General features: G+C 38.8%; 1 protein-coding gene across 6 annotated transcripts in view; it reads left to right on the top strand.

Moving 5' to 3' along the window:
• MET (MET proto-oncogene, receptor tyrosine kinase) overlaps positions 1-11738 on the top strand; it is a 112333-nt gene that overhangs the window by 67561 nt on the left and 33034 nt on the right. For all 6 annotated transcript variants that reach the window (XM_019743213.2, XM_019743211.2, XM_019743215.2 and 3 more), the window contains 6 exons: positions 375-548; positions 5781-5941; positions 7341-7443; positions 7557-7693; positions 8815-8976; positions 9675-9774. In XM_019743213.2, the coding sequence (XP_019598772.2) occupies positions 375-548; positions 5781-5941; positions 7341-7443; positions 7557-7693; positions 8815-8976; positions 9675-9774 (837 nt within the window). The remainder of the gene's footprint in view (positions 1-374; positions 549-5780; positions 5942-7340; positions 7444-7556; positions 7694-8814; positions 8977-9674; positions 9775-11738) is intronic.

Genomic DNA, 11738 nt, shown 5'->3' with positions numbered 1-11738 from the left:
AAACTTACTTAGAATGTCCCTGGGGTTCAAGTGTGTTATCCAGCTGCTTAAATTATACTCTCTTGTTATTTTAAAATCGTCCCAGGCAGAGCAAAATGTCCCTACGAAACAGAACCTCTAGCATTGCATGACAGTGCTTGCATTCACTGGTCGGTAGTGGTAACTTCTATTACATATGTGCCAAGAGTAGAGGGAAGAAAGGGGTTTGATTTTTTTTTTTTTCACTTTATCATTATTCCATGATTTGCACACATGGGTGCTATCTCTAGTAGATCCTAGAAAATTGTATTTACTTGTATCTTTGGTGTGTTTAGTTTTATATGACAAACAAACAAAACCCCTCTGGAAGCTATTTCCATCCCTTTTGTTCCCAGATCACCAAGATCCCGCTGAATGGGCTGGGCTGTGAACACTTCCAGTCCTGCAGCCAGTGTCTCTCCGCCCCTCCCTTTGTGCAGTGTGGCTGGTGCCACAACAAATGTGTGCGATTGGAGGAATGCCCCAGTGGAGTATGGACTCAAGATGTCTGTCATCCTACAATCTACGAGGTAAGAGTCTCTGGCAGCTATCAGTATTTCTTGGTAAACACACATCTCACTAATGCAAAAAAAAAAAAAATCAGTTTACTGACTGAGCTGTGAGACCTCAGCCAAAGCCCCCTCCCTCCAGGTGCCCCTTCTGGCTGGCGTTTGGGCCCGTCCCCCAAGTCTCTCCTGACATGCTCCTTCACACTCACTAGGTACATTCTGTCCTTGGGCGATTGTGCCTCCTTGGTGCTCTGTGAGTAGGAGTGGTGGTTAGTAAGCCGCATCACACCCCACTTCCTCCCACGGGACCTGTTCCCCCTGACTCACCCATTCCCTAATTCCTTACCACCTACTTCATATACCAGGTGCCCAGACGCGAGCTCCTCTATGCTCAGAGATCTGCTCATGGCATCACCCAGAACCCTAAGCGCACCATGGAAGCTGGAGGGCCCAGCCGTGCTGGGGCAGACAGGACAGAAGGCTTCTTCTGTCTGATGCCAGGGTGGTAGCCTTGTCTCATCACAGGTGAGACTGGCGGCTACTTCCCAGGGCAGTGTAGCTGGTCGACACCCAGGGGTGGCTTGCACCTCCTCTCAGAATTCCTGGAAGAGCCATAAGGGTGCAGCTGTTGACTATACTAATATCTCTTCTCTGTGAGCCATCCCATCCCATTCTTTAATTCATTCCAAAAATATACACTGAGTGCATACTACCCAGCAGGCACTCCCCAGACACTGGGGAGATCCAGTCAGAACAGGGCCAAGTACCTTCTGCTGTCAGAGAACCGAGCTTCCAGTCGTGGGCTTCAGCCACGACACTGCAGCCACCATCATTCCTTGTTGCCCTACTTCCTTCGGCATATACCGGGGATGCCAAAAAAAAAGTGTATACAAGTGGACACTTTGGTCAACATTGCTCTAGCAGTAGTTCGCGGTAATCAGAAGTGTCCAGACGCTGATGGTCACCACTTTGAGCACCTCTTATAATTGCAGAAGTCAAATGTGACTTGTATTCATCTTTTGTTGTTGGTATATACTGAGTATTACAATTTTAATACAGTTTTTTTCCTTTCTTAAAATATGTATACATTTTGTTAGCACCCTCTGTATTTGGCACAATGAAAATCTCCCTGACAATTCTTTAAGATGTCTTAATGCCAATACATTTTGCTTGAAAATACTTCCTGGTGAGGACCCAGTGTGTATTTTCTCTTCCTGCATGTAGAAAAGTTGGACTTTAGTAAGTGGTGCTTGTGAAAAATTCAAGTTAAAGGTCGTAGACGCCTGGTTCAAGCCCAAGTAAACAGAGTGTACGATTCAGAGCAGGAAACCACTCCAAGCGCATGGCTGTTTTCATTTAGTTACGGTTTGGGACACGGTTTGTGGGGTGACTGGGTTTTCAACCAAATCAGTTTCTGTTGGGTGTGACAATTATTAAGACTTAGCTTGATTAGCCAGAGAATAAACTAGAAGATAATAAGAAAACAAATTTAAATCTGTACTGTAGTGTTTATGTACCCCCTTTTTGTTGTTCTTTAATATACTTTTAAAACCACATGCAATTTTACACTCTTTTAAACACACAGCCTTGGCAACTTGAGACATTAGAAAGCTGAGCTGAGCTATTTATTCCATGTAAGAGATATGAGGTGTATGTGTGTGTGTGTGTGTGTGTGTGTGTGTAGTTAAATCACAATTTGATATCAAAAATAGCCACATTGGTGTTTTAAATGAAAAGCAGGTTGAGAACCTGTATAAATGAAACATTAAATTTTGACCAATGTGCTTCCTTTTATTAGTCAAGCTATGTTAACATTGTTAAAAAACAGAGTAAATATTTTAGAATTTTCTGGAACCAGAAAATCTTTCCTAAGGTTTGCATCTTCCTCCTCTTTCACCTTTCCCAACTCCAACGCTCTAGTTGGCAATTTTAAAAGATTGCGTTGTATCATGCACAAGTCGGTGAGTCTCAAGCTGTGCGGTTCATAGTTGTTAGAAAGATTTCATGCTGCACTAGAGCGTGACATTCAGCATTCTTACTGCAAAAAATAAGACAGATTATTCATCTTTTCCTTATCTGTCTTAAACTCCAGAGGCACAAAACCCAGCTAATGTATAGAGTTTCACTTTCCAATAAATGTAAGTTAACCTGCTTTTCAAGGCACATGATGTTTGGTGGCTGAAACTCTTTGCAGTTGCACAAATGAGAGATTTCAGGATTGCGAGCCCATTATTTTGTGTCAAACATGTTATCTGATCTTGTACTTAAAGAGCAATGAGAAATGCTTCTGAAAAGGAAGAGCACTTTCGAATGTATTCTGAATTTATAAGGATAAAATTGTCATCTCTTGTAGGATTGAATTCCATCCCAGTGAGACAGTAAAACAGTTTATTAATTGATGAGACGACTCAGATAAGAAGCACCGTCTTATGGGGGCAGAGGTCATGCAGGCCATACACTACCACCAATGTATTTGTGACGTTTTTCCTACTGAAGAGGCAAATTTTAATTTTCCAAGTTCTTTTGTTGTTGTTTCCCTATATACTCTTCACCCGGTTTCCCCTATAGTTAATACCTTACATTACTATGATACATTGCCCATTTTAATTTTCCAAGGCTTTTTTGTTGTTTCTAGTTTTCTTGTGTGTTATCTTCATAGGTTTTGAAAATATGATCATTTAAATCATTTTCACCTGTGAGAGGACGCTCGCTACCTTTGTGGCTGTTTCTCCCCTATCCAGACAGGTGGAAGACCCAGCGTTATGCCAGACACTCATTTCCTTCCCAGAGTTCCTCTGCCCTTCAGTACAGCTGAATTTGCTGGCCCTTTGTTAGTTCTGTGCAAGGGTGTGTAGTCCAATCCTGCTTCCTTCCTTTTTCCCTGGAAGAGTGAACATTACCCCGTAAGCTAGGAAAAATCCTCAGACTCCCTCCTTTAGTATTTCAGCCTGGAGAGAAAAGCTAAGTAGAGCTGGTCTTTCGAAACCTCATGGACGGTCTAGCTGAGTTTTTATAAAATCCATTTCTATTGCCAGGACACCAGTTGAACACCTCTCAGTGTCTTTTCTCAAATTGTCACCGATCCCTTTGCTTTGGATAGAAAGTGATGATGTATGCAGAGGGACAGACTTCAATTTTTATACAGAAGGTGCGAGGATATAGGCAGTAGATCAGGCCTTGGGCAGCTGTTTTGTAGGGGGCCGGGCTGGTGGCTCAGGCGGTTAGAGCTCCATGCTCCTAACTCCGAAGGCTGCTGGTTCGATTCCCACGTGGGCCAGTGGGCTCTCAACCACAAGGTTGCCAGTTCAATTCCTCGAGTCCCACAAGGGATGGTGGGCAGCGCCCCCTGCAACTAAGATTGAACACGGCACCTTGGTTGCGCCCCCTGCAACTAGTAACGGCAACTGGGCCTGGAGCTGAGCTGCGCCCTCCACAACTAAGACTGAAAGGACAACAACTTGAAGCTGAACGGCACCCTCCACAACTAAGATTGAAAGGACAACAACTTGACTTGGAAAAAAAAGTCCTGGAAGTACACACTCTTCCCCGATAAAGTCCTGTTCTCCTTCCCCAATAAAATCTTTAAAAAAAAAAAAAAAACAGTAGCTGTGTGACTGCCTCAGGCTGAAGAGAGTCGGGGAAGGTTAGGTGTCTTATTATCTCCTACTGGATTTCTAACGTAATAATAAACATATTTTTTCCCTAGCAGTTCTCATTTGACTAGACACAGACGAGGTAAGTTTTCATGAAAGGCACAACTGTGTAATGTATTTTAATGGGTAAATTAGCCATCATAAAAGCATTGAGCTAAGACTTTAAAGGGGTGTGGTAAACAAAAGGTAAGACTTTGGTTTGTGATTATTTACTTGGGAGGGATGGGAATCTTTGTAAATTTGAATTTTGCTAAAAGCCGTTTTAAGTTGTAAAAGAATCACTTTTAGACTTTCACTAATTAGCCTTAAACAAATGCCTTTACTGGTTTTTGAGTTGTCTCTGTAGTGGTGTTATGTTTTCCCACCATTGTAATTTACAGCACAATTTACAATATGTCCTCCCAAAACAGCATTTCCTTTCTCAATTGTCACAAAGCTGCTGAGGAGAAGCTTATTTTTAACTTGGAAATTTGTTTTGTTTTAATAGTTTTAGTATTAATACAAGAATTGTTTTCTTATAGAATCCTAAGAGCCTAATGCTGTCTTATATTACAGTTGCCAGAGTTTTACTAATAAATTCAAATTTTACTTTTAACACTCTGAAAATGAACCTGCAATAATAAAATGAACATGTTATTTATTTAACATTGAACAAGGTTGGGTGGGGGGAATCTGTCCAAGAAATGAGATGTAAAATGATACCAAGGGAGATAATTAGAAACATTACTACAATTGCAGATCACACTTGGGGCTCTCTCTGGTCCTGTGTTTATCTCTTTCTAACGAAATAATATATTGAATGTATTAAATATTACATCATTTTTTAAAGGCTGGGTGTATCAACCAACCAACTGTACATATCAAATAGTGACCATATTTAAAGAAAAAAAGAAAAATCGTAAATCAGTAATAAATGTGAATTAACAAGTATAAAGACACAGAGTCACTTACTCATACGAGTATGTTGATGCCTAGCACATAATAAATGATTTATACATAAATAGACAAAGAATGAATAAATGGCAGGTATGTATTGAATACCATCTATGTGTGTTCGATAGTAGGAAAGCCACTGGTATTTTGACCCTGTGACTTTCCTCTCTGGGTGGGGCTACCACAGCGGCTGGCATGGGACCAGATGGTACGCAGAGGGAGGCATAGGTTGGCACTTGGCTTCTAGGGCCCATGAAGGGGTTTTGAGCAGAGTTTGATCTGGAGGCCCGTGAATGAGTCATAATCAACGTTATCAGCATGTAAAAGTCGGGGCCCAAAGTGTGTCTTCTCCAGCCCAGGAGTTGCCTAGAAGATGGATTCAGTTCAGGGTGGCGCAAAGAGGTCCTTCGTTCCCGCCCAGGCTCAATCTGCTCTCTATCCCTTCACTGGGTCTGCTGAAAATGCATTTCATCAGCATGTGAGAGTTTTAATATTTGTTCCAGGTGATCTGACATTTGTGACCATTATTCCTTTAGTGAAAATTACATTTCTTTAGGTAGTGGGAGAATGGAAGAATTTCAGACTATTTGAGGATATATATTTTGTTTGTTTTCAACACATATGAAAGAATATATTGGGTTTTTTAACTTCTGTGTTGTCCTTGTAGGTTTTCCCGACTACTGCCCCCCTGGAAGGAGGGACAACGCTGACAATATGTGGCTGGGACTTTGGATTTAGGAGGAATAATAAATTTGATTTAAAGAAAACCAGAATTCTCCTTGGAAATGAGAGCTGCACCTTGACCTTAAGTGAGAGTACAGCAAATATGTAAGGAACTTGAATGCTTCCCTGGGGTGTGGTTGGAAAACAGGTTTTGCTTTTGAATGAGTGCTTGTAAAAATTGCCCTAAAAGTTCATCTCTTAAATTAAAAAGAGTTTTGGCCTATGACATATCCTTGTGGATTTGTCCTGTTTTGTTTTTGAATCCTATTTACTACCAGGATTCAGGAGAGAGAAAGGTGACATTACCTGGGTGAAGAAAAGAAGAATCCAACATCGGATTTTTTCAGCCAATTTTGTAACAACTCTTCAGAAACTATTTGGGTAGATTTGAAAGCACTGGCTGGGATCACTCCATCTTTAAAGTCTTCAAAGATAGTATCCAATGGCTTTTTCTATAAAAATCAGTAAATAGCTCAATATGGATCCTCTCTTCTACACTCACTTTCTAAACCTGTGAGTGGAGCAGCTGAATCACACTTTTGAGACTCATTTTTCTGATGAGTTTAAATTTACATTCAGCTGATATTTAATGGCACTGTAATGTAAGGACTGTATCTTATTTAACCATTCTCAAATCCCAGGAGGTAGCAATACCAGTCCTATTTCACAAAGGTGGTTCCGGAAGTTCAGAGAGGTGGAGTATAGGTTCCAGAGGTAATCCCAAGAGTAAGAGCTGAGCAGGCCTTGGAACTCAGCTTTCCTTATCTGAGACCCGTGCTCATGCTACTGTATGCTACACATACCTCCTGTAAAATCTGAATCCCATAATGAATGAGAATCCAGAAATTTTTAGTTATGTAGTAACAACAACCAAACATTTAAAGTTTTATGGTTGAACCTAGCCTATCAAGTGGGTATTTTATACGCAGTGGAATTCTTCTAAGGGTTACACAAAGGTCTAAATCTATTAATTTTACTGAGACCAAAACATCCATTAATGTCATACTTGTTTAGCCGAATGGCAAAACAAATTCATTCTGGAAATGAATTTTGTAAGTTCTTACTCATAGCATTATAAATTGGAGCCTGGAACCATAGAACTGTACCTGTTGACATACTTTAATGAAGAGATTTGGCTTATTTATAATCAACCATTGTTTCATATGCTGTTGACATACTGTTAGTCTATAGTTAAGTATGCCAAACATTATGCCTACAGTTTTATAGGATTAGACTTAGATTATTACGAACTTTTCCATTGATGAGGTCTACCATTTCCTGTTTTGTCTGTAGAAGTAATATAACACGTTACTACTATGAAGTTTAACATAAAAATATAGGAATATAATTATACAATTGTCAGTCCTAATGTTTACCACAAAACTCTGCTTGCTAGTCAGAAGTCAGCTCACGATTTAGAGTTAATGTCCCTTCATATAAATCAGGCAAACCAGAAACTGGCTTTGGATTTGTAATGGATTAAACTTTGTGGGTTTTTTTTCAGGTTGAAATGCACAGTTGGTCCTGCAATGAGCGAGCACCTCAATCTGCCCATAATTATTTCCAGCGGTAGAGGCACAGCACAATATACTGCATTTTCTTATGTGGTAAGTCTCAGCGTTACTTTTCTCATGAAGTGGGGTATTTAATTGCTACTTAATCTATTTAGAGTTACCAAATTAACAAGTTATTGGTCTTTTTGTTTTTATCTCTCATTCAGGATCCTATCATAGCAAGTATTTCTCCAAGTTATGGTCCTAAGACTGGTGGCACTTTACTTACTTTAACTGGAAAGTACCTAAACAGTGGGAATTCTAGACACATCTCAATTGGTGGAAAAACATGTTCTTTAAAAAGGTGGTGTAAATTTATTTTTTGTTGCATCAGTAATGCAGGATTAATATCTACATCTAACAAATCAAAAAAAATTTACTCTTTTTTTGTAGCAAAAAATCAAGATATTTATCATTTACTCTCCTGCTGATAAAACTTCTTCCTTCTCAAGCCCATCTACTCCCTTTTGCCATTTTTCTACCTTATTGTTTATTAATCCCACTTTTGAGTTTTATCTTTCCATTCACCTTCTCTCCTGTTATATCTTAGTGTCCTACCTACGCCGTAAGCTGTGAGATTCGGGTAATTGACAATTAATTAAAATAAACATTTCCATCAAGATTTACAATTAGACTAAATCATTCTGGGGAAGTGAGAAACATGGGAAACATAGGGTTTGGAGGGAAGATATTTTTGCTTCATAGAGTTGGAAGAGCTCACTTTAATCAAATACTAAAAGGATACCTTTAAATTGCTTAAAATCCTAAATGTTTTGAATTAAAGGATGGCTTGCCCAGACAAGACTAAATTTGGGATCTAGTCAAATGTAAACAGGCTACATTAGAAAGAGCTGTTTTCTAGACTTCATCAGGAAATTCCCATGTAGGAGCCACTGAGTGATATCCTTTTATGGATATAATTTTTTTCTTGACTTTTTTTAATTAAATTTGTTGGGGTGACATTAGTTAGTAAAATTACATAGGTTTCAAGTGTACGTTTCTGTAATACATCATCTATATATCAATTGTGTTTTCATCACCCAGTGTCAATTCTCCTTGTATCACCATATATTTGACCCCCTTTACCACCCCTCTCCCCCTTAACCTCTCATAACCACTAAACTATTGTCTGTGTCTATGAGTTTTTGTTAGCTTGCTTGTCTTGTTTGTTTGTTGCTTTCAGTTTTGTATCCCACATATGAGTGAAGTCATATGATTCTGGACTTTTTCTGTCTGACTTATATCACTTAGCATAATAATCTCAAGATCCATCCATATTGTCGCAAATGGCACTAATTCATCTTTTCTTACAGCTGAGTAGTATTCCATTGTGTATATGTAGCACATCTTCTTTATTATGGATATAATTTTAGAATATGTGTATCTTTAATAGCTAAGGTCCATTTTCTTAAAATTTTTGTACAGTGTGTCCGAGAATATTCTTGAATGTTATACCCCAGCCCAAACCACTACAACTGAGTTTCCTATTAAATTAAAAATTGACTTAGCCAACCGAGAGACGAACAGCTTCAGTTACCGGGAAGACCCCATTGTCGATGAAATTCATCCAACCAAATCTTTTATTAGGTAAGTAAAAACTTCTTATAGGTATAAGAAAATAATGAACGTAAGGATGATTTGGCTGTTAAGTATTGAAGACGAGTTGTAGTTTTATCTGTGACTTTGATGCTGTTGCTTTTCTTTTAAAGGCTGCCTTTCCAATTCCGGACTGAAAACTACATTCTGGTCCTGAGTGCAGTTTGACGTTATCAGTGCTAGTTCATGCCAAGAAGCATTTTATCCTATTCTATTACATTTTGAATGGATTTCAGTAAAACAATTTAACGTGGCACCATAATATTTATGCACTTACATTATGTACGTGTCAATTTTTGTCCTGCCTGCTTTACACACAGCTGTTACTTATATCAGGGTCCCTTTGAATCAATATCTCTTTGGACCCAGTTCAGTCTGTCTTGTTTCCATTAATTCTATCAGTCTAGCAACAATAGTGAATTTTGTTTTTCTTTGTATTTTTTTCAGCGAGATAAAAGCTTTCTTTTGCATATTTGGTGATTAAAAAGACAAGTCTATTTCTTCAGCTTACCAAATATAAATTTTTAAAAATATTTTCAAGTTAAATAAGTTTCCAAAGAAGAGTTCCCATTGCCTTTGGCTGTGGCTGTAACTTGCAGTCACTACATGTCATTTAATTGAACTTCTCTCTTAAAATACTTGGTAGGAAAAGGACCTCTTAATGTTGTTTTTCTATTTTATTTTGCTAGTGGTGGGAGCACAATAACAGGTGTTGGAAAAAACCTGAATTCAGTTAGTGGCCTGAGGATGGTAATAAGTGTGCGTGAAGCAGGAAGGAACTTTACTGTGGTAAGTCCTTTGAGTGATAGTTATGCTTCAAGTTCTGCTTCTCTGCCTCTACCATGCTTCATAGGATGTTTCAGTTTGCCTTGAATGTTTGCACCTTCCTTGCAGTGTAGGTCAAGTAATATTTTTTATTCAACAACTAAAATTATCTAGTCTCGGCCTAACATTGTAAAAAAAAAAATACACACACGTTTAGACAAAAATGATGATTAGCAACTTGAGGCAGTGTTTTTAAAGACAGTCAGTACATGTGCACACCACATCATTTCCTGTCTTAGTGAGTTAGGGCTGCTATTGCAAAAAGACCATAGACTGGGTGGCTTAAACAGCATACATTTATTTCCCAGTTCTGGAGGCTGGGAAGTTCAAGATCAAGGTGTCAGCAGATCCAGGCATCTGGTGAGGACACTTCCCCTCATTGCAGAAGGCCATCTTCTCTCTGTAGCCTCTCGTGGGTTAGAGAGAAAGAGGAGGCAAGCTCTCTTGTATCTTCTTCTAAGGGCACTATGAGAGAGCTCCACCCTCATGACTTAATTACCTCCCAAAGCCTCACCTCCAAATACCAGTCCATTGGGAATTAGGGTTCCAACATATGAAGTGCGGGGAGAGGGGGGACACAAATATTCAGTTCATAGCATTCCTCTACGCCCCTTTTTTAATGTCCTATGGAACATCAACCCTTTGGGGCTAATAAAACCCACAGGTAAAGTGTCCAGTCTTGCAGCAGCATCTTTGTCTTTCTAAGTGGCAGGCACACGACATTTTCTTACACCCTCTTCTTACCATTCTTCTTGTCCCTTTGTTAACACTTATCAAGTCCTGAGAATGAGCATTAGAATACTTCTGCCATGTCTTAGAGGGTGTATGTTCTTTGGTATTTCTCCACCTTCTTTTATTTGTAAGGGCAAGTAAAATTTAAGGGAATGCCTCCTAAAAAGTGATTGACCTATTTTGTGTTCTAACTATATAGATCACATTAAAATGGTAGTTTTTGCTTAGACCTTAAGAAAGTTGAAGTTATTTACAAAGATTTCATATTTTCGTTGTCTTTCTCTGGCATAAAAGACCATAAGCTTGTTGGGCTTGTGCCCTCAACTTGACATGAAATTACCTAGTGACTCCTCTCCAGCAGGGTTTTCATTGGGCAGGTAATAGATTGAATGACAGCACTTTCTTTTAGATTACCCATTCAATATTTCTTGAAGAGTAAGGCCAGTGTTCTTTAATTACAAAAAACAATTTGGGGCTGAAAATGTCAAGCCAAATCACCAAACACTAAGGTCACCTCAAATGAGATTTTTCTTGACCTGCTCAGTCAGCCACATTGCATCACCTCTAAAGAGTGTTATTAGATTTTTATCATATTCCTGAGAGATTGTCCTCCAGGGAGTCACGGTATGAAGTAGAGAGCATTGAAACCATCCCCACACACGGCCACAAACCAAGTTAGAATACCGCTGCTATGAAATTGAAGGACACCAGTTCTCCATAACCAAGTGTAACATTATTTTATTGTCCAAATAAGAATGACAAGAACCCTCTTTGGTGTTAGCATGTGACTTTTTAAAGTAGATTCTGAGAAATTATTAGTTTATCTAATTCACACTAAGCCTATGTTATAAAAAGATGGCTAAATTTCCTTCTTTCTCTCTCACAAGCATTATAATATGTAGAATTCCTCTTGGCTTTCTTCTTTCATTTGTAACCAAATATTTATTTAAAAACCTTCTAGGTGTGAGACATAAGAGTGGTATATCCCAAGGGGGATTCAAACAATGCTAGAAGATAAAAATGTTATCTGTTTACATATCTGGAAATGTAAACTTCTGTTGTTTGTTTAGGCACAAACATATTAGTACAGTAGAACTATGCATAAGAATTGGACAAGAATGAAAAATTCAGTGGGTCTCTTTGACTATTGTTTGTGAAAACTACTTCATAAAGAGATTTGCATTCCTTCCGTGTTC

The sequence above is a fragment of the Rhinolophus sinicus genome, linkage group LG11, assembly GCF_036562045.2.
Source record: "Rhinolophus sinicus isolate RSC01 linkage group LG11, ASM3656204v1, whole genome shotgun sequence".
Classification (NCBI taxonomy): Eukaryota; Metazoa; Chordata; class Mammalia; order Chiroptera; family Rhinolophidae; genus Rhinolophus; species Rhinolophus sinicus.
The sequence above is the reverse complement of the archived record's forward strand: the minus strand, read 5'-3'. Positions and strand labels throughout refer to the sequence as shown.